Consider the following 26,021-nt stretch of genomic DNA (forward strand, 5'->3'; position numbering starts at 1 on the left):
GAGGCCGCGTGCTCAGGGCTGAAGTATGTCACAGTGCATCTCAACAGGGATGGCTGGAAGACCAATGGGCCAATCGCCTTCCATCCACTCCCCTCTCGGGGCAGCCAGAGCTCGGTCAGGGCAGCGGGGCGGCCCACAGGGCGTGGAAGACAAGCCCCCACCAGCTAGGCCGCAGGGGCAGCTGCTGCTTCTGGCAGCCCCTGCAGGGGACATCAGCACCTTCCTTCCCAGGACTTTCCCGCCGTACATCCTAACTCCCGTGGGTGCAAGACACCAACTCCCAAAACCAGACACATACGCCGGGGAGAAGGTGCAGGGCGTGTGAGTGTGTGTGCACGCGTGTGCGCATGAGTGTGGGTGGCATGTGGCAGGGGGTCCCCAGAGCCTGCTCCACATCCTGCACCTGCAACCTCGACCTGGCGCGAGCTGCCGTGAACTTGGGCGGGGGGGTGGGGGGGACCACACTTTGACTTGGATGTTGACAGTCTGGGTTCCAAGGACCCTCTGACAGGCACGCGGGAGGCGCCTGCCCACTGCCCCCCACACAGCCCCAGCAGGCACTAGGACGCGGCAGAGAAGGGCACGGAGGGGGCGATCTCCGCGGACTTCACGATGGTGATGACGCTGGTGGTGGCCACCTTGGTGGGCGCGACGGGCCCGCGGGCCACGGTGCGTGCGAAGGTCTGCAGGGCCTCGTACTTGGAGCGCAGGGCGTCCAGCTCCAGCCGCATGCTGCTGTTCTCGCGCGCCAGCTTCTCCACCTCCTGCTGCAGCTCCACGCGCTGCCGCTCCAGCTCCTCCTTCTGCGTCACCCGCTTGATGCGGCAGCTAGCCGCGTAGCCGCGGTTCTTGAGCGTGCGCCGGCGCTGCTTCAGGCGGGTCACCTCCTCCTTGGTGAGGCCCCGCAGGTGCTGGTTCAGCTCGCGCACCGACATGGACACCAGCTCATCATCGCTGAGCACCGGGGCGTTCTCGCCCGCCTCCTTCTTGACCTGCGGGCCAGAGAGCTGGTTACCACGGGGAGGGCCAGGTCTGGGGATGGCTCACCAGCCGTGGGGACGCCCAACACGGTAGTCAGGAGCCCGGCGTCCAGGGCAGAAAGCCTTGGCTTTGACCTTCTGCACGCTGCCTGACATCATGCCCCAGGTGGCCCCTGGGACATCTGCCACCATCACACGACCCTCTTGGAACAGGGTAGACTTTAGGGCTGTCCCCGTAGGAGGGCGGCAGTGATGTCGGTCAACCCTGGTTACTGTCCACAAGTGTGTCCTGTGCTGCCAGCAACACCGACAGGGCCAGGAGGCAGCAAGCACCAGCACAGACAGAACCAGAGAGCCCCAGTCACCAGAGGCCACACTGCCACCCAATGCCAGGTAACAAGGTTGGGCAGAAACAGGGCCTGGGGACTCGCGGATGCAGCCCCAGCAGGCAGGCACCCAACCTGCCACCCCTCCAGCCTGTCATCTCCCTGGACGTCAGGGCCAGGGTCTCCCAGGGCCAGAGTTCTCACTTCTGTCACCCCCCTCTCCCACTGACACCTCCTAGCCGAAAGTGCCTCCCAGTCCTGGTGACAGGGAGGCCCTTGTCACACCCTGAGGGCAGCCTGGGAAGGAAGCGGCTCCAGGGTTGGGAGAACCTTTCCCAGGCCTGTGTCTGGGACAGTGACAGCTCTGCCCAGAGCAGCCGCCCAGCGCCTTACCTTTAATGCCTTGTTCGGTTTGGGATTAGTCGTCATAACCTGGATACGGTCACCAGGACGGAACTGCTTGGAAATCGTAACTAGAAAGACACAAAAGAGCACACGGAAGCGAGCGCGGTTAGGTACTGGCAGGCTGGGGACCGGTGGCTCCTCTCTCAGCAGGGATGCCACAAGGAGACTCAGCGCCTCAGCCGGTGCCGTCCGGTCACAGCACCCGGAAAACAAGACAGGGCATTGCCATACCGCAGCCCTGCGAGGGGCTCCTGGACACACCTCACTCCAGCATCAGCGTGGGCCCACAAAGCAGCTCGGCCCCCGCCCAGGGCCTGGCAGCCACACGCTGCCCCTTGCTGCCCTCCTCCATGCTGGAGCTGCAAGGGCTGCAGGGTGGACGCCAGGTGTCAGCAATTGTTGCTTCCTCCTGTGAGTCCCCTCCTGAACTCAGATGAGACACCTGTACCCGAGAGGCTCAAGGTGCTCTGTCCTGGATATCCAAGCGTCCAGCAGCGAGGCCTCCCAGGAACAGCCTGCTCAGCACCTAGGGGCACAGCTGGCCCTGCTGGATGGTGGCCCTGCCTGGCAGAGTGCCTGTCACTCCACACCCAGCTGGCTTCTGAGAGGGGAGCCCCTGCCCTCACAGAGCCTCACCCCCAAAGATCGGGCAGAGCACCTGCCGCCCCCCAGCCCCACCCTCTCTGCAGCCCGAGGGACACCTACCACGGCCAAGGGCACTGCAGCTGTGACATCACCACCTCCACGAAAGCAGCCCCCGCACCAGGACCCTGCGGCCTGAGGGGTGGGCGGGGGCTCCTGGGGGACAGGAGGTCTAGAGGCCGTGGCCAGAGGTGGGGAGCCGCCACCGCCTCACCAGCTAACGGGCTATCTGGCGGGAGCTGTCCCCGCCACCCCCGCCCGCGGCGCCCGCCCTGCCCAGTCTCCGTCTGCATTGTGTCACACATTCTAATCATTCATGAAAAACCCAGCCAAACCATCCCAAGCATGATTCCCCTCTGATAGTTGCCATGGCGACCTTGGGAAGTGGCCAGCCCCCCCACGGTCGTCATGGAAACGGAGAAGCCCAAAAGCAATGAGGACTTTGGGTCAGGCCTGTTCGCAGACATCACCAGGCATCAGGCAGTAAACAAACACAGGTGCCCCCGCTCACGGGGAAGGGGCTGCAGAGGACACCAGATGGTCGTGGGTGGGTCCACACCACCCCCACCGCCCACTTCCCACACTCCAAATGCAGGACGAGATGAGCCAAGCAGAGGGGACATCAGAGAAACACGCGGAGAGGGGTCCTCAGGTCCGGAAGGCAGCCCTCAGCGAAGCGTCTCCCCCAGCGCAACTGCACCCGCTGCACACCCAGGACCCAGGGCCTGCGCTGGTGAGCACTAGCCTGGACCTCCCCGCCCTCTGGCCCTGCCTCTGCTGGGGGCCCCTGGGCTGTGTCCCCAAAGCCCTCTCACTGCCCACGACCAAAGGACTACAAACGAAGACAGGGTCCCTGCCCTCTCGCGGCACTGGCGGCAGAGCAGGACTCCGGGGAAGGCCTCTGGTGGGCTCTGGGCTCCTGGGCAGGAGGGACCGGGCACTCTCCACAGGGACCCTGAGGGGCAGCAAGCAGTGGTCTGGGGTGACCCTCACAGGGAGGGAGAGAGCTGCAGTGAACCCCGTCATTTGGGAGGGACCCAACAAGCAAGTGCCCCATGGGCCTGACCCTCCCACCCTAGGCTGGGGTGAAGCCGACACTTGGGGGGCTGGGCCTTGGCCGGCTCCTGACACCCGCGAAGGCCTGGCGAGGCAGGCCTCGGAGCAGCAGAAGGTCTCTGTGTCGGAAAGGGAGGGCCGTGGGCTCTTCCAGCTCACACTCAGAGCACGTCAGTGCACAGGGCCCAGCGGCCAGTGACATAGCTATGCGGTGAGTCACCAGCTGTTTACAGAGCCGGAGCTCACATTCCCACACACCCCAGGCCCCTCCCACCCAGCGAGGACCCGCTCCCTGGGGCCCATGGGGCCACCGCCTGCCTTGCAAAGCTGAGCGGAAAAGGGAGGTCCAGTGAAGGGGCCCGCTGGCCGGACCCACGGGTGACATCCTGAGCTTGGCTGGACACCCAGGGCAAAGTTCAGTGCAGGGATCTTTTCATTAAGGATGTGGGACACCGAGGTGACCAGGAAGCTAGGACAGGGCTCAGGCCCCCCAGGTGACCCCATTGAGGGTCAGCTGACCACTTTCACGAGCTTAAGGTCACTGGGCACTTGGGGCTGCTGGACGATGCCTGCGCTCCCCCATGCCCCCAGTGCCCAGGTGCACCTGCACCACAGCCCGAGAACCAGACACCTGTAAGCTCAGAAAGGTGAGGCAGGACGGCCCCAGCCAAGTTGGGGCCCAGATGTCCCAGACCAGGGTCCCACCCTTCAGGCTGGTGCCAGCTGCAGAGGGCAGGCCGGGCACGGTGCTGCTTCTGTGAACTCAGTGCGTGGAAAGGTGGACACGGGCACTAACCTCTACCCAAAACACACAACATGAACCCACGTGGTCCTGACCTAAAGTCGCTTCCAATACCAAAGGCAAGAAAAATGATAGCTTGCTTTTGGAAAGAGATTCAGAGAAGAGTTTTGCATATGTGAGAAAGTTTGTAAAGCAACTCATTTAAAAACAGCTGCTTTAAAAGGAGTTTTATAAATCGCCAGACATCCGGCAACCTCGATGCCACCAGAGTGCCCACAAAGGACCCTGCTCCAAGCTGAGCTGGAGAAGCAGCCTTAGAAGGCCGAGGGCAGCAGCGCACACCTCTGTCACAGAACACCCGAGAAGGTGCCTCCCAGCTCCTGTGCGCCCAGAGAGCACTGCTGCCCTGGCAGCCAGTCGGCTCCACAGAGCCCACTTGGCACACGCCTCACCCATCAATGAACAGAGCTCAGCGAGGCCTTTCATGGGACCCAATGCCCTATGAGGTCCCCTGAATTTCAGTAAAGTCACCAGAGAGGTTTAGCGGCCAGTGCCAAGGCTGGGATCCTGCAATAGCTGGTCTGAATCTCTGCGGTGCACAGTCACCGATCTGCATGAGACAACAGCGTCATGTCCCGCATCCCTGAACACACGCTGCCCCGGAGTGGCCTCAGTCAGCACCTGTAACTTGGAACACCCACTAAGTGACTGTTTTTCTAATTGAAGACATAGGGTTTTCAGCCCAAAGCCAGAAACGTCAATGGGATGTCCCTCTAAACAAGGCTCAATAAGAAAACCATTTCCTCTAGAACAGGCAGCACACACACCAGCAGCCTCATGGAGTCAACTCTGCATCCGCCGTGTGGGAGAAACCTGGGAGCCGGTGCTGCCGGGGCCCACAAGGCGCAGGGCCCATGAGGCACAGGGCAGGGCTGCTCTGCCCAGGGAGGGCGTGGCAGGAACTCAGAATCCGGTGCCTGGGCACCCCGGAGGGCAGGGCATGTAGCTGGCGTCAACAATCCAGAAATCGCCCTTTCACAAGGCAGGTGAGCCAGAGGCTTGTTTTTCCCTTTTTAAATCCCACCAAATATTCCCTGTCACCTGCTGTTCTGACTGAGCTCATTGGGGCGTTTACAGCCTCCAACATCTCTCCATGTGCTGGCACACAACAAGAAAGACCCTTCTGGGCCCAGGAGGGGACCTCTTCTGCACAAAGACAGGTGCGGAGCTGGCCAGAGCCCACGTGGATGCTGCAGGGATGGATTACCCAGGAGAGAGGAGATCTCACAGTTTCAAAGGGCTCTAATTCCCTCCTAGGTAAGTGACTGACCCAGACCACCCATCCCATCCTCTGAAGCTAGCACAGGTGGGCTCCCCTTGAGGCACCAGTTCTTGGGGACTGTGACGCCACATCCCCACCACCTCTAGCCCTCCCGGGAGCACCCCTTCCCACTCCTGTTCCCACAGGTGACGTCAGATACGGGAAAATGGAGCAGTGGTGGGAGGAAGACGGAAGTTCTGTCCAACAGGAGCAGGTTCAAAAATCCAGGCAGCGGCCGGGCGCGGTGGCTCACGCCTGTAATCCTAGCACTCTGGGAGGCTGAGGCGGGCGGATTGTTTGAGCTCAGGAGTTCGAAACCAGCCTGAGCAAGAGCGAGACCCCGTCTCTACTAAAAATAGAAAGAAATTAATCGGACAACTAAAAACATATAGAAAAAAATTAGCCGGGCATGGTGGCGCATGCCTGTAGTCCCAGCTACTCGGGAGGCTGAGGCAGGAGGATTGCTTGAGCCCAGGACTTTGAGGTTGCTGTGAGCTAGGCTGACGCCATGGCACTCACTCTAGCCCGGGCAAAAGAGTGACACTCTGTCTCAAAAAAAAAAAAAAAATCCAGGTAGCGAGGCAGCAACTGCCCTCCTCGCAGCAACTCCTGTCACGGATGCAAATCCACAAAACCAGAAACCGCCAAGGACATGGCTGCTTCTGCTGGGAGGCTTTTGACAAGGGACACAAACCAGGTGCCCCTCCTTTGGGCCCGGAAGGTGGGTGGGGCCGAGGTGGCACTGGTACCCAGAGGGCACTCCCAAACTGGTCCCCAAGAAGGGCCGATGACTCATCCTACTGAGGAGATGTCCCAGACCAGGAAGGCTCCCCACCGCCCCTCCCACCCCTGGATGTGGCCCCTCAGTGTGCAGGATGCATCCTACAGCACCCCACTGGACACCCCCCAGCCCGGGCCACACCAGCCTGCAGCCTGGCCCTGGCCAGCCACCCTCCGGGAAGCTACAACTGTCTGCCCTGCTTGGAGGACGTCTGGTCACCTTGCATTTGCAGTCCGAGGAAGCTGTGTCATCCCAGCTACATCCAGAGGTGACTCAGGCAGCTGCTGTGGCTGACAGCAAGCTGCAGATCACACCCCGCAACTCCCAGCACCCCACCCTGGTTCTTCCACCCCACCCCTCCCCATGCCCCAGCTCGCTAAGTGGTCCCTCTGCCTGAGGCTCCCATCAGGGCTAAGGGCTCTGTTCTACCCCCAGCTCCAGCCTCCACATCCAGCAGGGACATCCCCTGGAAAAGCCCAGAGACCCAGACACTCCCCATCCTTCCCTCTGAGTCTGGAACTCAGGTGACCATCACCTCCCGCTACACCACTCACGCACCATCACCCCAAGCCCTCATCTCTCCGTCTCGTCCACTCATCCAGCTTCTCCTGTCTGGACCACAGCTTTGGCCGAACCAGATGCCCTCACTCTGGTCTTGGTGCCTCAATCTTGGCCCCACAGGTGGGCGGAAGTCTCAGTCCCTCCTGAGCCACTCTTCCCTGCCCCCTGTTGCCATTCCAGGCTTCTATGCTGGGCATGTCCTTCTTGTGGAAAGCAAGTGCCCTCTACCAAGACCTGATTCTAGATCCTTCTGTGGACAGGTGGCACCTCACTGCATGGTGAGCTCCTGGCAAGCAGGGAATGTGTCTTCCCTACACCGGCTCCTGCTGCCTAACACAGAAGCCAGTCCAGCACTGGGGTGGGGGAAGCTGGGTGGGGGGCGGGAGAGCCACTCCCACCCCAGCACCTCGCTAGACGGCAGGCGCTGGGCCAGACCCTGACTTCCAGCCACTACCTCTGCAACCTCAGGCCTGGTGAGTGAACCCTTAGGACCTCAGTTTCCCCACGTAACACGGGCAGTCAGGGTGGACTGTGTGACCACTCAGGTTTTCCACCTGCTCTGAAATTCTACGATTTTAAGGTGACACTTTCAATTCCCTGAAACTGTAAGAAAGCGGAAACATGACAAGTCTGTGACTTATAAAAAGCAAAAGTAAATACCGGAGCGACGCATCTTCCACTCGCAGGGAACAGGGAGGGTGGGGAGCAGAGCGGTGAGTCACTGTTTACTGCTCCGAGGAGCCACACAGAGAATTCTCCCAGCTGGCCGGATTTCCATTTCCCGTGTGGACTGGACCCGAAACCCAGAAAGTCCACTCCTGAAACCTTTAGACTCAGAAACGACTGGGACAGAAACAGGCATAACTTCTTCTAGGGCCGGATGGCAAACAGCTCTGAGACTGTAAACAAACCCTCCGGGACCGTCACGGATTCCCGAGACCGAAAGCACACACCTCAGAGGACAAGGAATGGCCAGGCAAACGTCTTACTCAACAGCGGCCTCTCGGGGGCTGGAGAAAGGGCTGGACCCTCGTAGGAGCCGCCTTCCACAAGTCCCCTCTTCCAACTCCTGATTCTAGCAACCACCTGGGGAGTAAACAGTACTAAACTTGGAACCAGTCCCTCCAAGCCCAGGCTAAGTTCAAGTACAAATGGTAACTGTGCTCCAGAGAAGCTGGGTTTGGTTTTCGCTTTAATAAATGTTTTATTCTGGAATAATGAGAGGTCTCATTTTAAGTTATAAAAGTTGACTCCCTCTAAAAGGTCAAACTCCCAGACATTCCTATTGGGTTACCTAAGGAGGGAAGTTCTCATAAATAGTGTTGGATGCCCACAACGTAATGGGCTGTAGCTGTGTCCGACGCACCTGCACAGCCCACCTACACCTTTCCAGACCCCACCCACCTGCTTAGACTAACACCTTTTCTAAAGTTCCACGTCCGTGGAAACACTGGGCTTGCTGAGCACAGCTCCAGAGGCACCGCAGCCCAGGCCTGCACGGTATGGAGATAGCTTTGCAGCGCTGCTGTCACAGCAAAGCCTCCCCAGTCGAGAGATTCCCAAAGCCCAAACTGGTCAACCAAAGGGGAGGGGAGAGCTAAGCCTAAGCCAGAGCCCACCAATTTCTATCAGGCATGTCATGTGGCAGTTTCATGCCTCTGGAGCATCCTGCAGCCAGGGGCCTGGCAGAACGGAGGGGTTGTCTGTCGGTCCATCGCAGAATGAATGGTTAGTGGATCCGATTCTGCCTGGGCTACAAGAGTGCGTGGAGAGTAAGCACCACCCTAATCATTAACAGAGACACAAAGAGGCTGCTCCACGGACTGGGGGAGTCTGGCAGTTCTCAGAAGACCCTGCGACACGTGGGCAGGGCAGGACCACCTCCTTCTCCCAAAGTGGACTCAAGTCAGAGCCAGGAGCACGAGTGGTCCCTCCCCTGGCTCCAGAGACTGTGCAGAAACACACCTCGCGCGTTTCCTGAACTTGACAGAGCTCAGAGAAACGACACGGTCAGAGCTGGAGGAGCCCTCACCCTGGCCGCACGTGAGCCAAGTGACACGGACCGCCAAGACTGTCACCTGCCGCCTCCCCACCCACGGCTTCCGGTGCCCGCGCAGCTCGGCCCCGCGGGACGCAGGACCCTGACCCCGGCCCCTCGCCTCCGAGGAGGCCGCGCGAACCCGCTCGTCCCGTGGCGCACCGTGGACCCTGCCCTCGGCGGGAGCGGCGCCCGTCACGGCGGGACGCAGGAGGGCAGGCCCGGCTCCGCCGCGGAAACGCGGGGCGGAAGCGGCGAGGTGCAGATGGCCCGAGCTCCTTCGCGCTCCCCGCACGTGGCGCCGCGCCCCGCACTCCCAGCCGCGGGTCTGGGGTGGGTGGCTGGCGGGCCGCGCCGCACGTTCAGGGGCGGGGCGAGAGAACCCCGGCGCGGCCCACCTGGGCAGGTACGCGGCGGGGGGCGGGGGTCCCAGGCGGGCCGACCCCGCCCGGCCCCGCGCCCAGGCGGCCGTGACTCAGCGGCCCCGCGGCCCCGGCCCAGGCGGACCGCTGCTCACCTGGCGTCGCGCGTGGGGCGCGGGCGCGCGCGGCGGCTCCTCGCGGGCACTCGCTTTCCTCGCGCTCGCGCTCACCTTCGCGCTACTCCTGGGCCGCCGCCGCCGCCTGGCGCTCGGGCTCCGACTTCGCGAAGAACAACAAGTCCCCCCGCCCGCCAGCGCGCCCGCCGGGCTCCCCAGCATCTGACTCCGCTTCCGGGATCGCGTCGGCGCGCGTCACGCCGGCCCCGCCCCCGCCCCCGGCAACGCCACGCCCACGCCTGGGGCCACGCCCTCACCGCCGGCCCGTCACGCCCACGCCGCCAGCCATGCCCCGCCCCCGGTCCACGCCCCGCCCACCCGGCAGGCCATGTCGGTCACGCCCCCTCCCCGCCTCCGCCGCGCCCGTCCCACCGCCGCCGGCCACGCCCTCTGTGCGGTCTCGCCCCCGCCCCGCCCCTCGGCTGGGCTCCGCCCCTTCCCGGCCGGGCGGGGCCGGTGCCCGCCGCGCGCACCTGTAAAGACGCGAAACCTGCACCTGGGCTTGGGACTACGCAGGTGTCGGGAGGGGCCGCGTGCTGGGCTCACCGGGGGCACCCGTGCCTGCGCCCCACGCTGCGCGGGCCACACGCCAGCCGAGGCCGCGTCTTCCGCGGCGATCCCAGGGTGTCTGCTGGGACAGACATTTTGGAGATGGAAATTGGTGATGGTTGTACAACAATATGAATGTGCTAAATGCCACTGAACCAGACACTTAAAAATGATTAAAATGGTAAATTTTACATTATGTGTATTTTACCACAATAAAAAATAAAATTTATGGCCAAGCACAGTGGCTCATGCCTGAATCTTAGCACTCTGGGAGGCTGAGGCAGGAGGATCTCTTGAGCCCAGGAGTTTGAGGTTACAGTGAGCTATGATTGTGCCACTGTACTCCAGCCTGGGTGACAGAGCAAGACCTTATCTCTAAAAAAAGTAGGTTTTGACACAGCCTCTTTCCCCATCCCGCCACGTGAGGGTTCAGTAAGAAGGTGCAACCTACAAAAAACAGGCCCTTACCCGGCAACAAATCTGCTGGCACCTTGATCTTGGACTTCCCAGCCTCCAGGACTGTAAGCAATAAACTTCTTTTGTTTATAAATTACCCAGTTTAAAGTACTTTGTTACAGCAGCCTGGATGCCCGAGATACCCTCCACCCCGGGGTGGTGTCTGGTCACCCCAGCCTGCCTTCAGCAAGGGTCCTGTTAGGTCAGTTCAGCCAGAACTCCACCTGGCCCCAGATGTTTCCTCTTGGCCATTTTCCATCCACTGCTCCCCACCTGCTCCTAGGCTGTGAATTCTACTTGCTCATGCTGTGTTCGGGGTAGAGTTGAGCCTGATCTCTCCCCCTCACTACAAAACCCCACTGCATTAGTCCCCTGTGTACCTACTGAGATAGACCCCCCCCTGAGTGAAGTCTGCCTTCCCATCTTTAACGAGCATCATTGAATAATTTTTATTTTCTTTGCAGGGAGTTGCTACCGGCATGTGGTAGTAGGTGGAGGCCAGGGATGCGGCTGAACACAGTGCAATGCCCAGGACAGCCCCAACAACAAAGAACTGCCCAATCAAGTGCTGTGGTTGAAACACCTACTCCAGGAAAATGCAAGTCACAGTGTGACAGCCATCCTGCCCCTCATCCCCAACAACAGCAGCCTGGAGACTAATAGCGGCCAACATTGCGTTGCTTTTCTGTGCCGGTCACTGGGTCAGTGCTTCACACGCGTTCATTAGACTCCCGTGGAGCACTCAGTGACAGCTTTGTCTCCTTGTTAAGGGGGATGAGAGAACCAAAACAATGGCCTGCATCTGTGTACGCAGGTGACATCAGGTCTAAATGAAAGACGTGTACACAAATATTTACTCTGGCCTCATTCATAATCACCCCAAACTGAAACAGCCCATATGTCCAGCAGCTGGTTATGGGGCTTGTCCCCAGATGTCTGTGGTCCAGAGTCTGGCTGTAGCCAAGTCACCATTTCACGATGGCAGCACGTCACGTTTTCCAGAGATGGTTGTAATAGTCTCTCTGTCCCTCCTGTCCTCACTGCAGTGTGACCTCACCACGCCTCCAAGGGCGGGGTCTGGGTCCTCTCCCTGTGAACCTGGGCAGACCTTTATGGCAGCCTTGGCCAACAGAGGACAATAAAAGTGATGTCATGGGACGTCCACGCCAGGTCATGAAAGGCAATTGCTTGGTTTTTCCAAACACCAACAGTATTCGTCAGAGTTCTCCAGGAAAACAGAAGCAGTAGGATGTATAGAGAAGTATATGGGGAGGTTCACTAGGAGGAATTGACTCACAGGATTAGGCAGCTCGCCCTTCTGCAGGCGGGAGACCCAGGAAGGCTGGTGGGTGGCTCAGCTGAGTCCGAGCCTGAGAAGCAGCGGAGCTGATGGTGGAGACCTCAGCCTTGGGCTGGAGCCTGAGATCTGGGAGGACGTGGAGGGGACACTGGTGCAAGTCCTGGAATCCAGAGGCCTGAGAACTGGCAGCTGTAACGTCCATGGGCAGGGAGGGTGGACGTCCCAGCTCAAGGAGAGAGAAAACACTCACCCTTCTGCTGCATTTGTTCCAGGCGGGCCCACCATGGATGGGACGCTGCCCACCACAGGGGGAGGGCAGATCTTCTTCACTAAGTCCACCAATTCACGCGTTAATCTCTTCCAGAAACACCTTCACAGATGCACCCAGACATAATAGTTGACCATCTATCTGAGTATCCCTTAGCCCAGGCAAGTTGACACATAAAATTAACTATCACAGCAACCAATTCTCCAAGTCTCAGACACCAACTGGGTGTCCTGTGATTCAATTCTGACACTAACTTCCCAGAGTCGGTGTAGAACCCCCAGGTTGAGAGCTTGGTCCCACAAGATTGTCCTCACTTTGGATGCCAGCCACAAATGGGGTCCCCAGGTACTCAGGATGTGGCACCTAGATAGCTTCGGGATGGGGGCTGACGACCGATGTGGGCTTCCCACGGCCTGCCCACGCAGGTTTGACAATTCACTATGATAGAATAGTTCGCAGACATTCCCTGTGCCAGGAACCCAGGACAAAGACCACATGTGTATGTATTTATTGTTTGTGTTACACAGCAGTACGGCTTCTGCCCAGCTCTGTCTCCCAGGCCTCTTGCTCTGGTACCCCAGCACCATGTAGTAAGGAAGTCCACACCATGCATGGACCCTCGCTGAGGTCCAGCCTGCAGGCAGCACTAAGCACAGTGTGAGGCAGGAAGCCTGGAGGCACTGCCAGCCCCGCCACATCTGTCTGCAGCTGCACAGTAGAGCCCCCCTAGAACAGATTTGCCCTTGATGTCAAAACACCAGGAGAGTCGACTCTCTTCTCCCTCTCTGGTCTTTCCTCAGCCTGAGAAAGTCACACTGGACCAACCCAACCTGGGAGAATTTGTCCCTGAGTAATTTCTGAGCCAAGGGTCAGGATATGTGGTCTGGTGTGAGTTTGTGGCAGGACTTCTCAGTGAAAGAAACACCATCTGGGAACTTTGTTGCGATTGGGATATGGGTTGGAATTTCTGGGACATTTCTTTGCTTTTCTTGTTGTTTTTTTTTAAAAAAAAATTTCATGAGGTTATTTTTCTCATTGCAAACATAGTATATGCTCTTTGCAGAAAACTTGAACAAGCCCAAACCAGGGCACAAAATCCTGTGTAACGCCCTGACAGCATTTGGGACATTTTGATGATTTGGGAGACAGAGACAGAGAGCGTAGAATCAGGACTGCCCTGGACAGGGCACTCAGGATGAGGTGCCCCCCCAACTAGCACCCTGCCCAGGCTCCCCGTGGCCCCCACAGTCTCCCCAGGCCCCTCCCAGCCCCCTCCTAGCCCCACCCCAGAACACCCAGCCCCCTCCAGCCCCCACCAGCCCTAAGCGGGGTGGAGCTAAGGCTCTTGCCCTTTGTCCCCAGAGGAAACGCTATGCCTGGCACCCTGTGTTGGCTGTGACCCATGGGCCACCCAGGCCACACCCTTGACCTCTGCCCTCCTCTGTCCAGCAAAGCCAACTGATCACAAGGTGCCTTGGGGCTTCCACCTGCCACCAAAACAGAAAACAGCCTCTCCTCTTGGCTACGGCTCAGCCTTTCCAGGGAGACCCTTGGAATCTGGAAGAGGTGCCAGGCCTGTGGGATCGGGACGCAGGATTCCCTGCTCCTCAGTCCTCTCTGCTCTGTCCTGGTTCTCAGACTATGTTCCCTGGAACTCTGGGTTCTGTGGAGGTGGGCTGGGCAGGGGGTCTGGGTCCCGCATTCCAGGAGCACCCAGCTTTGATCTGCCCCGCACTTTGTGATTGATGAAAATGTTCGGCACCTTCGTGATTTTTCAAAGATGGGGAAATGTTAGAACAAGGTTGAATGCATTTTTCTTCTCCCCTAAAGTCCATGCATGGGCAGCGCAAACGTAGCCTCGGCCCAGCCGGAAGCAACACCAAGCCTGGGTCCTAGAGGTGTCGCACTCAGTGTAGGGGTCTTCAGTGCGGGGACTGCTCTTCTTTTTTAGAGACACGGTCTAGCTCCGTCTTGCAGGCTGGAGTGTGGCGAAACAGTCACAGCTCACTGCAGCTCGAACTCCTGGGTTTGAGTGATCCTCCTGGCTGGGACCACAGTCGTACCTGTCCCAGAGCGGGAATCCTGGACACCAGAACATGGCAGGCCTCCCAGAGCAGCTTGCCTGACCCCCATAAAACACACAGGGAAACTGAGGCCTAGAGAGGGGAACCATTGTTGGATGGGACCAGAATGTCTCCCCCCGGCCAGTCCTTTGCCCAACACACCCAAGGCCTGGGGAGGAGGCCCTCTTCCCCAGCAGCCACTTCCTCCTGGTGGCTCGCTTGGAACAAGGTGCCTGCACCCGCCCTACCTTCTCGGCGACATCCCCAGAAACATGGGATGCCAGGGGCTGGGAGACTGGTGCACTCGGGGCCTCTCAGGTCAGAGGCCTTGGATCCCCTCCCTGCCTGACACTCTTCCCTCTTGTATGCCCCCTCCCCGTGACGGGGACTCATTTCCTCGTGAGCCCGCCGTTCTATTTTCAGACAATTGTTGGAAAGCGCTTCCCTGTCTCCAGCCAGAGGCGGCCTCCCTGGAGCTTCCACTCACTGGCCAGGGTTTGCCCGGGCTGGGAGGCTCAAATATCAGCCCCCAACAGGCCGCTCAGGCCCTGGGCCACAGGAGTGCCAGCTCGATGGCCCTGGCCAATGGGGGCCACTTGTCACCTCCTCCGGAGCCGCTGGTGGGCCTCTCTGGAATGCTGGCAGGGTCTGTACAGGGATGTCCTTATGCAGAGGAAGTTCTCGAAGCCTCCACTGGAGCATAAACAGGGTTCTAAGCTGCCCCCTCCGCACGGGCACCTCAGTCCTAATAATGCTGACTCACGGCTTTGAGCCAGTCACCAGGCTGGTGGGGCTTCCAGTGTGGGTGGAGCAGTTGCTAAATTTAGTGGGCAGGGTAGTAGGGAAGTGGCCAGCCCCCAGGGCACCCTGTGGTCCCTCCATGGAGTAGCTAATCTCTGTATCCCTGGCTCTCACCCACAGCGATGGTGGCAGGCGCTTCCTTGGCCATGCCAGGACCGAACGAAGTTCACGTGCAGCTTGCATTAAGGCCCCTCAGGAGCCCCAGCAGCCAGGACCTCTGTGTGTCCATTTTCCAGATACGTAAACCAAGGCTCTAAGAGGGAGCCTGCCTGACATCCCACAGCCCATAAAGTGTGAGCAGAACTCAAAACCCAGTATCCCTGGGCCTCTCCACTGCATCACACGAGCCCTGAGGGCCAGACCCCATCCTGGTTAACTCCTTGGCACTGGGCATAGCCATCCCCCCACTGCCTGAGTTTCCTCACTTGCAAAATGTAAAAAGAGCCGGGCTGTGGCAAGGTTAGCATGTGCCTTGAAGGGCCCAGTGGCAGCGTGGACCAGGATGCACAGGGAGGGCTGCCCAGATCGAGTGGCAGGACAGAGTGGAGAAACTTGACCAACCTGCCATGGTGGGGAGGAGGCTGACCCTGGACAGGCGTGGTTCAGGCCAGACCCCTGCCACACAAGGATGGCGCCTATGTGCCCAGCTTGCAGTCCTAGATGGGAGTGGGAAGCCGTGAGAGGAGCAGGCGCGAGTGCAGCTTCACTCTTATCCAGTTTCACGTTCCTTGCGTTGTCCCAGATGAGGGTCAGGCAGCAGCTGGACGCAGAGTCTGAGCTCAGAGAGGCCTCGGCTGAGACATGACACCGGGTGTCAGAGAAGGTGGCTGCAGTAACAGTTCGGACTGAGGCCACTTGGGAGAGGACAGGCTCCAGAGGGACTCAGGCCACTGAGGGCCACCAAGTTCAAGGGCCAGAAAGAAGAGGAAGCCAGCGAGGGGGATGAGCCAGGAGGAGGGGTAGAGCTGTTTAAATACTCCTCCCCAGGGTCTGCTGCCCTGACTTGGGGCACTCTGGACCGGCTCATGACCTGCTTGCAGCAACAGGTGCAGCTCAGGTGATGCCGTGAGTCTTCTGGGGCTGGGCAGGGGACGATGCTGGTGCCCTGAGGCCACCATGCTCTGAGCAAGCCCAAGCTGCGGGGAGAGGCCAGGCCAGGCCTAGGCGCTCTGGCAGGCGGCTCCAGACATGCGAGCAAAAACACCTCTCCCTGATTCCAGCTGCCAGCCGTGGCCCAGGCATCACGGAGAAGAGACAGTGATGGCCGGGACCAGAGTCAGGCAGCCAGGTGCGCAGGGTGCAGAATGAAGGAGGCGTCCCTCTCAGCTTGAGCTAGTGCAGGGTCAGCCCTCAGACAGGGGCTTCCTCAGACTCGGCGCCTGGTGCCCACTCGCCCCACCCAGGTCCCCAGGGCAAGTAGTCAGCTGGTTGTTACACACCAACTTCTGTTTCCCTGCAGGAGGTGCCTGGATCAGCCGCGTTGTGGAAACCAAAGGCCCAAAGCGCTGGAGGCATCAGTGTGGCCCCCAGGACCAGACACTCCAAAGGTAAAGTGAGGCCACCTGCCCATAGCTGCTGGCTTTGAGCCTGGTGGTCACCGGCATCCTTAGGTCAGTCTCCGGAGCCGCGGATGGTGGGGAGGCAGAGACCACCCAGAGACGATCCCTGGGGCGTTGGACACTGGAGGGAAGCTGCAGTGGGGGAGGCGTGTTTGTGTTATAGGGGAGACTCGAGTGGGCCCCAGCGGCTGCGAAGGCAAGACCAGAGGAGGAGATGGAAGGCAGAGGTGTGAGCAGGGGGCTCCTGAGGACAGAGGAGGGCGGGGTCCTCCACAGGAGAGACAGTGAGGGGCCAAGGTCTGTAGCAGGGCCTGGGGACATTATTGGGGTTTGGGCACCCTGGCTTTCTCTGACATCTCACCTCACCGTGAGCAGCCTGGAGCAAGGGGGGGCCGGGGCTGGTCCCACCCTGGAAGCCAAAGGATCTGGGACCCCCCAGCTGCACCAGCTGTCCCAAGTCTTGGCACAGTGACCTGTTCTTGGCCTGTTCTGGCCTCCAATGGCATGGGGACGTGGTCTGCCCGTGGCACCCCGCCATCTGTGAGCCCCATGCAGGGTTAGGGTTTCCAGCCAGGGATGGTAGAGACAGTGAGTGCCAGGTCCCCAGGAGGGGGGCTGGCCCTGGGGGTCAGGAAGGAGGGCTGGGGGGGCTTCGGCCGGGCTCCAGGATGGGGGAACTCGAGGAAAATGACAGATGCCCCAAAAGGGCCCTGTGAGTGACGGGAAGCGCCAGGCCTGGTCTTCACCCTAGGGGAGACCCTGAGTCCCCGGGAGACTCTGCCCAGTCCAGGCGCAGGCTGCACGGATGGTGGCAGCTGCTTCCTGGCACAGAGGCAGTTAAACCACAGGCGGCTCAGGCCTGCTCGCTGCTGGTGGTCTGGCCCCAGGTCTCTGCTCCCCTCTCCCCCTGTCCTCCCAGCACCTCCAGCCCCAGTTCAGGTGGACCACCTGGGGCTGCCCCATCAGCTCTGCCGCAGTGGTCCTCGGAGGTCACGCCCCACCAGGCAGTCACCAGGCCAGGTCCTGGTGGAGGTCATGCCCCACCGGGCAGTCACCAGGCCAGGTCCTGGTGGGGTCGGGTTGTCTTTGGCCCTCATCACGCTTCGGGATCACAGCAAAAAGGGCCCCAGCATGATGGGGGTTGGGTGGCTTCACAGCATCCCCCCCATGCAGAGGCCCAGCTCTCATAACAGTTACAGTGTTGGGACTGGCCCTTCCTCTGCACCAGGGAGTTCACACCCCGCTCAGCCATCCCACCAATGGTGTGAACACAGTGTGTGGCCCCCGGATCCCGCAGGGGACCAGGCAGCAATGGTGGTAGCTCAAGATCAGGCCCGGAGAGAGGTAATGAGGACAGAGACAGACGGACAGTGTGACTACAGGGGACGGCGAGTATTAGGGAGACACTAAGGTGGCGGCAGGTCCGGGGGGCCTGGGGCCTGTGTAACAGAGGCCAGGGAAGGAGCCACATGAGCAAAGACCAGAATAAGGTGGAGGGGCCACGGGGCCACCTGCGGACACACCCGACTCAAGAATCAGCACCTGCAGGGCTGAGGCAGGGGCGGGGCTGGCGCCTTCCAGACACCGGAAGGAGGCTGAGGTGCTGCCAGATCCCACAGACCTGGCGGTCCTTGGTGTGGAGGTTCCTGGGGTGAATGCACGCCCACCGGAACCTCGGACTGGGAGCTTCTTTGAAAACAGGCTCTTTGCAGATATGCTCAAGGTAGGACCTTGGGAGCAAACCATCCAGGATTGGGGTGGCCCTGAACCAGTGGCCAGTGTCCTTACGAGGGACAGAAGAGAAGGTGCAGAGAGACACAGACAGAAAGTAGCTGAGGGAAGACAGAGGCGGAGATTGGAGCAGTGTGGCCACAAGCTCAGGGACACCTGGGGCCACAGGAGCTGGACGAGGAGGAAGGACCCTGCCCTGGAGCCCTCGCAGGATGCAGCCCCACCCACACCTGGATTTCGGACTCTGGTCTTCAGAACCGCGGGACAATAAATGTCTGTGGTTTTAAGTGGTCAGGTTTATGGCAATTCCAGCAGTCACAGGAAACTATCCAGGGGTGTTTGCTTTTAGGGGGTGAACAGCCATTGGAGAGTTCTGAGCAGGAGAGGAGCGTTGGGTGAACATTTAAAAAGTTCTCTTGCTCCTGTGGGGAAGAAGCCTGGGGTCTGGCCTGGCGGCTGGTGCAGCGGCCCGGGGTGGGGGGGCTTGTCCTAGGCGGAGCAGAGCTGGTGGTGAGGGGTGGTTGGACTTGACCATCTTGTGGTGGTAGCTGGTGGGACCTGCAGACTGATTAGACGTGGGAAGGAAGGGAGAGGGAAGATCTTAGTAACAGGGAAGAAATCCAACAAAAAAGGAGCAAGCAATTTGAGCAGACGCTTCGCCAAAGAAGATACACGGGTGGCAAATAAACACATGAAAAATGCTCAACACCGTGAGTCATCAGGGAGATGCAAAGGAACCCGTGGTGAAACGGCCCTGCCCGCCTCCCAGGGCTCGCGCAGGGCCTGTCGGCAGGTGATCGGGCAATGGCACCAAGGTGCAGCCCAGCCACACCGGGAACACGACCCAGCCACACGTGGAAAGGAGCTGTCGATGCACAGGGGGCGTGGGTGGATCTCAGAGTAATTATGCTGAACGGAAACAGCCAGACAGATGAGACAGAACATACCCTGTGTGATCCCTTTACACACAACTCTAGAAAAGCAAACCACGTGTCTCTAGTGACAGACGGTGGATCCGTGGCTGCTGGGGCAGGGCGGGGGGCTTGTGGGAGGGATGGTGTCCCAGCTGTGTGCCTGTGTGGACACGCATCAGCCTACGCCTTTAAATATCTGCAGTTTATTGGACGTCATTATAATCCATAAAGCTGTTTTTAAAAAGAGACGGGGGAGGAGGAAGAGCAGGAGAGGAGGAACTCAGAGTTGGCTCCTGGGTTTGGGGCTGGGGGTGGGGTGAGGGCCTCTGCTGGAGGCACAGGGCCCACGTGCAGAGGACGGTGGCCCCAGTGGGGAGCTGGGAGATGCAGGCCCAGGGTGCGGGGAGAGGCCGGAGGAGGTCCCGTGCAGGCTGCTCCGGTTCCCAGGGTGGCAGGGAGGAGGCATAGTCTCCCATTCTCCCCCTAGCCTTTCAGGTTACTCCGAGAATACAGGTTAAGGGACACGCTGCTGTCTGGCATAAGCTCCCCCCATCTTCCTGCTGCGGGGCACTGCTCATGCATCCCAGGTCGCAGGACGCTTGGGCCCTGGGGTCACTGGGCACCCTGGCTGACTGCGAAGCAGTGGGAAGAGAATGTGGTGGGTCACATGCGGGTTCCAGCACCGCATCCTGGGAGTCGCACACATTGCCGCATTTGGCCACATTTTGTGGCCACGTGTGAATGGCCAGGCATTACTTCAGAGGTGACAGGGGACCCCTGCCCTACCTGGAAGGGGGTGATGGGGGTATGGACAGACAGCGCTCAGAACTGCCTTGGTGGCAGGGGCAGGATCGAATCCAGTGCCCTGCCAGGGACACATCTTCAAGACGTGGTTAAGTGAGAAAAGCCAGGCACAGAAAATAAGAATAATACGCTACATGTAGGGTGGCAAAGCGAAGAAAACCCTCACATGGAATTGCCTGAGAATATGGGAACATGCCAGGAAGACGGGCACGAAACCAGACGGGGTGGACTCTCGGGAAGGTGCTGGGTGCAGTGGGGGAGACCTTGGACTGGACCAACCTTCGTACGTTTGGTTTTTGGTTTTCACTCTCGTCTGTGTTTTATCTATTCAAAAAAAGGGAGATCCTAAATGCAAAAATAATCAAATCTCCAGCCTTTCGCTGCCCAGGTACCGGCTGCCCACTGGGGGTGGGCAGGGCGGTGGCTGCTCTCGGGGCGCCCAGCAGTGGGAGTGGACTCCACAGAAGGATCTGGAGTTCCCTCTTCACCTGGAGCAGCACAGCTCCCTGCCCGAGTTGGAACGGTCTGGGCTGGGTCCTGGTTCTGGTGCTGGCCCTGGAAGGTGGGCTGGCTGTGAGGCAGGTCCCAGGACACCCAAATCAATCATCCACTGCCCAGCAGATGGGGACAATGTGGTCTGTGAGGGGGACACTGCCCGAGCCACCCCACCGCCCACCTCATGGCCAGCGGGGCCTCCCCGAGGGCGACCTTCCTCATCCCATGATGGAGCCTCCGCTGCGTGCCAGGGTTTCAATAGTGTCAGGAACTTCCAGAGTGAGACACCACTGGCCAGGTGGGCCCCAACCCCCTCCCTCCACACAGGTAAGTGGGACTGGGCTCCCTTTGAAACCCCAGCTCTGACATTGGGTGACTACAGTGGATGAACTGTGTCCTCCCAAATGCATGTGCTGAAGCCCTAACCCCAGGACCTTGGAATGTGGCTATATTTGGAGACAGGGCCTTTAAAAAGGCAATCAAGTTAGAATGAGGTCACAAGAGTGGCCCTAGTCCCATGTGACTGGTGTCCTTATAAGGCGAGGATACTAGGGCACAGGCACACAGAGGACTGTCGCGGGAAGACACTGGGAGAAGATGCTGTCTATAAGCTGGGGAGAGAGGACTCAGGAGAAGACAACTCTGCCCACGCCTGGCCTTGAACTCCCGGACTCCAGGACTGAGGAATGAACTTCTGTCGCAGAAGTCACCCCGTCTGTGGGGTTGTTATGGCAGCCTGAGCTAAGACAGGCCTTAAGGGAGGCCGGGAGACACAGCACCAGCAACCGCCGGGAGCCTGTGGGATGCAGCTTCCCAGGCCGCCCCAGTGTTCTGGGGGTGGGGCTGCCCTGTGGCCCCCCATGAAATCTGCAGCTGCAGAGGCACTGGTGGGTGCTGTTTTGGGCTTGGTCCCCAGCACACACCTGGCTCCTCCCCTGCTGCCCCCACCCCATCCCCACACAGACAGGTGGGGGGCTCTGTCCACCTGACCCCACGACCTCCAACCTCTGTGACCCCTGACCCCAGCATCTCAGGCTTCACCAGCTGGCAGTGCCCAGAATGTTTCGGGCAAGCAGTCCTTGGTCTCCACACCAAGGGCCAGGCACTGTCCCAGGGAGGCCCTGCCCACCAGCACCTGTAGCCCAAATGTGCAAACTGTTGGGCTACAGCACCTGCAGGATCTGCCTGTCCTGTCGGTTCATCACAGCAGGGTTGGCGGTCCCTTTGCAGCAGCCACTGCCTGCCCTGGGGAGGGGGAAACCTGAGGGCTTCCTGGAGGAAGGGGCAGAGCTAGGAGGCTGAGTTTTGAAGGAGGAAAAGCAGGTTGTCAAGTGAGAAGGAGAGAATGGGAAGAACATTCCAAGGAGGGGGAACAGCTGGGCAGAGACCTCAGGGCTGGAACGCACGCTCTGTCCTGGGCAGGGGAGCCACTGCAGGGGCAGTGGAGCTGGGTGCCGGGCCAGGCAGAGCTGGGGAGGTGCCAGCAACCTCCGCAGGGGACATTCTGGGAAGTGAGGAAACTGGGCATCCCCTGGGCACATGGACTCTTCATTTTTTTTTTTTTTTCGAGACAGAGTCTCGTTCTGTCACCCGGGCTAGAGTGAGTGCCGTGGCGTCAGCCTAGCTCACAGCAACCTCAAACTCCTGGGCTCAAGCGATCCTCCTGCCCCAGTCTCCCGAGTAGCTGGGACTACAGGCATGAGCCACCATGCCCAGCTAATTTTTCTATATATTTTTAGTTGTCCGGCTAATTTCTTTCTATTTTTAGTAGAGACGGGGTCTCGCTCTTGCTCAGGCTGGTTTCGAACTCCTGAGCTCAAACAATCCACCCGCCTCGGCCTCCCAGAGAGCTAGGATTACAGGCGTGAGCCACCGCCCCCAGCCGACTCTCCATTTTTTAACAGAAACGTTTGAGGTTTTCTCTGGGACATAACTGCAAAATTAAAGCAACACACAGAGTAGGTGGCTTGCCATCCCCACCTGCCCTGTCACTGTGGGTGACCATTTTGGTCTTCCTCTCCAGACCTTTCCTACTTTGGGACACCCGTGGTCCTTTCATCCTCGCTGGTCCGTGACTGTTTTCCTGGCACCTGCCTATGGTGTTGTCATTGCAGCAGGGTGGGGTGGGTCCCTCTGCAGCAGCTTCTGAGAATTATGTGGTTTGGATGACCGGTGGCTTCACCCTCCTGTCCCCACTGCTGGACAACACTGAGCCATTTTCCCTTCTGCAGGGAACAGATTGACAGGGCTCGAGGTGGTGCCTGCATTTCTGCAGGTTTGGGACCGAATCCTAGGAGTGGAACGACTGGGTCAGAGGTCAGCTCAGTTCACATTCTGCGGGCTCCTGCCAGATGTCCCCATGGAAGCCTGCGGACATAGACAGGCCTGGGGCAGGGTTTCTGCTGGGCCTGGTTGTGAGAGCTCCCTTCCTACTGTCTTTCCAGAACCTGCTGTCTGCAACAGCGGCAGCCCAGCTTCACCCACCCCGCAGGAAGGCTTGGGACAAGGTCTTCTCCAGCACTACTGGGGCACCATCTGGTGGGACAGGCTGGGGTTTGGTGCAGACAGAAAAGGCATCTCTTTATGTGCCCACACAAACCTGTCCCCAGGCCACCCACCCCTCCTCCATCCCCCCCACCTCTCCTCCCACTCCCATGCACTCACCCAGCCCACCCATCTTCCCCTCTTGGGGTGAGTAGCACCCAGCCATGCCCTCTCCACCCTGTCCTCCTGTCCTCCCACTCTCCACCTGCTCACCCATCCCCCTACCCGGCCACCTGTACCAGGTGTTCATTACTGCGTAACAAGTAACCTCAACGCTTAGTGGCTTAAAAAAAAGCAAGGAAAGGGGAAAAAAGTGAGCAAATATCGAAAGGATGGTGGGGACATGACAAAAGAAGACAGAAGGCAGCTTGAATGCACTCCCACCAACCAGATCTAGGACAATTTGAGCAGCAATACAAATGATAGCACAGGATTATAATCCACTGAATAAAGTGAGAATCCATGAGTCCGTATGATGGAGATGAGAAAATGAATGAGTCCCGACACGAGAGAGCCAGCAAACAGATGCGGAAGGGAGGGAAGGAGGGAAGGTCCTTCTGCCACTCCGCACGAATCTCAAGTGTAAAAACTAGCAAGAGCTTGTGGGGTAACGGGGTATTTACCTGGTCTCGGCGTATACTACGCTCATTTCTTATATATGCACTAATTACTAAGGGGGAATTGGTAACCTTAGAATGGAGAAATCTGGCAGGCATCACCTTAACCAAGTGATCCAATTAACTTTGCCAGTAATGGGATGAATCAAAATTAAATTGCTATTGTGTATTGTGTACCTCCTGATGTCACACACTGAGAACACAGCGCCACTGTGGTCTTCCGGCCGGAAGTGCACAACCCAAACAAACGTAACCCTGAGGAAAAAACCCAAACAGAGGGCAAGCCCACAAAACACTTCCAAACTGTCATGGTCCCAAACTACAAAGGAACACGCAGGAATTGTGCGAGGCCGGAGGGTCCCAGAGAGGTACGGCAGGGAAATGCAACACAGGACCGTGACTGTGTCCTGCTGGATGAGATATTTTTGGAACAATAGATAAAGTCTTGTTAAGGCCTTAGCTTAGCAAACAGTATTGTTTCAGAGTTAGAGTCTTGATGTTGATGATCGTACTATTGTCATATAAGAGAATTCCTGGTTTTTAGAAAACACACACCGGAGCGTGCAGGGATAAAGGGAATCTGCAACTTAATCTTGAATGGTTAGGAAGAAAAGCATGAATGGAGACAAAAGGAGAAGGCAAAGGCAGTAGACCGTTACATTTGGCAACGCTGGGTCCAGGAATTTACATTATTCTTGCAAATTTTCTATGAAGCTTGAAGTTACGTCAAAATTTAAAAATGTTTTAAATAAAACCTTAGTGACTTAAAATAACAATTGTCATTTTGCTCATGAATCTGCAATCTGGGCAGGGCTCTGTGGAGACAGCTTGTCTCTGCCGCGTGGCCTGAGTGGGGGTGTGTTGGGGCTGGTGCAGCGTGGTGGGCCCGGGTTGTCTCTGGTAGCTCAGGGAGCTGTGGGCCGCCCTCGGTTCCTCTCCACAGGATGTCCTGGGCTTCCTCACAGCACAGTGCTGGGCTCCACGGTTCCTCTCCACAGGATGTCCTGGGCTTCCTCACAGCACAGTGCTGGGCTCCACGTGGGAGCATCCCAAGAGACAGGAAGTGGAAGCTGCCAGTTTCTCGAGTCCCAAGCCCAGAAACTGCCAGCATGACATCTTCTGTGTACGCAGCCACGGAGACCAGATGAAAAGGGAGGTATCAGAGACCCCACCTGTTGAGGCCAGGAGCGCCACAGAATTTTGCAGCTGTGATTTAAAACTACATATCACCCATCCACTCTTTTTCTTCAATTAACATCTTTATTGAGACAGAACTCATCTACCATGAAGTCCACCCTTTTAAAGTGTACAATTCAGTGGCTTTTAGTATATTCAGAGTTAGGCATCCATCACCACTATAGCATTCTACAACATTTTCATCACCCAAAATGAACTCCCGCGAACCCTTTAGCGGTCACGCCCCACTGTCCCTCCCTCAGCCCCTACAACCACTAACCTACTTTCCACCTCTATGGATTTGCCTCTCTCGGACATTTCAAATAAAAGGCAATCATACAATATGTAGCCTTCCGTGACTTTTTCTTGTATTTTGCATAATGTTTTCAAGGCTCGTTGGTGTTGTAGCACGCATCAGCACTTCCTTCCTCTTCATGGCTGAGTAACATTCAGTTGTACGGATACACACGTGCCACATTTTATCCACCAGCCGGTGACATTTGTTTCCACCCTTTAGCCACTGTAAAGGTGCGGCTGTGAGCATTTGTGTACAGGTGTTTGCTTGGACACCTGTTTCTTTGGGGCGTACCTAGAAGCAGAATGGGTGGGTTGCGTGGTGTGTCTATGTTTGCCCGTGAGAGTTGCTGTTGGCTGTTCTCCCAGCAGTTGCACATCCCCCACCCCCACCACACTGTTGCCAGCACCTTGCCTGTCTTCTTGGCTGTGGCCATCCACTTCTAGCTGCTCAGGGAACACAGGTCTTCTGAGCACTTTCTCCGTACCTGGCCCTGAAGACCTGGAAGTGGCTCCTCTCTGTCCCCCAAGACCTCATGCACCAGTGGAATGTGGGGGTCTTTCACTCGTCAGCCCAGCCCTGGAGTCACAAGTGCCCTAGTAGGTGGGGGCCACAGGGTGGATGGGGGACAAGGATCCTTGTGCATCCTGGGCTGCAGACAGGCATGGCCTGAGCTCATTGACCAAGTCTTGGTGGCTGGAAAGTGCCAAGGCCACCTGCCCTAACACCTCCTGCCCCCACCCACAGCCCACAAGGGCAGATGAGTTGCCGGCTGGCGGCTGGGTCTAAGGCAGGGTCTAAAGGCATTAGCCATCTTGGCCTCTCTTCTCTGTGGCTGAGCTGCAGTCCCTCCTGCTCTTGGCTCCAGGGCTCCAACAACAGCCTAGAAGGGGCACAGAGGCAGATGGCCGGGGCTCTGGGCAGACCTGGACTCAGCTTTGCACCCAAGGGCAGATGAGTCCAAGCACTTGAGCTCTGAGGAAGCAGAAGAGAGAGCCAGGCCTTCCTTCCTCCAGCTCCCTCCCTCAATGAGCACTGTCCTCCGCCCCCAGTTGAGAG

At 58.6% G+C, this 26,021-nt stretch overlaps 1 protein-coding gene across 3 annotated transcripts; it reads right to left on the reverse strand.

The window, feature by feature from the left end:
* Nucleotides 1-534: 534 nt before the first annotated feature.
* On the reverse strand, nt 535-9,550 carry MAFK (v-maf avian musculoaponeurotic fibrosarcoma oncogene homolog K). 3 transcript variants are annotated; one of them, XM_012639155.1, is made up of 3 exons: nt 9,370-9,550; nt 1,700-1,779; nt 535-992 (listed from the first exon to the last, which is right to left on the reverse strand). In XM_012639155.1, the coding sequence occupies exons 2-3, from the start codon at nt 1,733-1,735 to the stop codon at nt 561-563; spliced, it is 468 nt and encodes a 155-aa protein (XP_012494609.1). In that variant the 5' UTR covers nt 1,736-1,779; nt 9,370-9,550; the 3' UTR covers nt 535-560. The 3 variants fall into 3 exon arrangements, with proteins under 3 accessions (XP_012494609.1, XP_012494611.1, XP_012494610.1); XM_012639157.1 differs by having other exon boundaries at nt 9,445-9,525; XM_012639156.1 differs by lacking the exon at nt 9,370-9,550 and adding an exon at nt 2,417-2,544.
* Nucleotides 9,551-26,021: the final 16,471 nt, after the last annotated feature.

This window comes from Propithecus coquereli, unplaced genomic scaffold (genome assembly GCF_000956105.1).
Source record: "Propithecus coquereli isolate 6110/MARCELLA unplaced genomic scaffold, Pcoq_1.0 Scaffold137, whole genome shotgun sequence".
Lineage (NCBI taxonomy): Eukaryota > Metazoa > Chordata > Mammalia > Primates > Indriidae > Propithecus > Propithecus coquereli.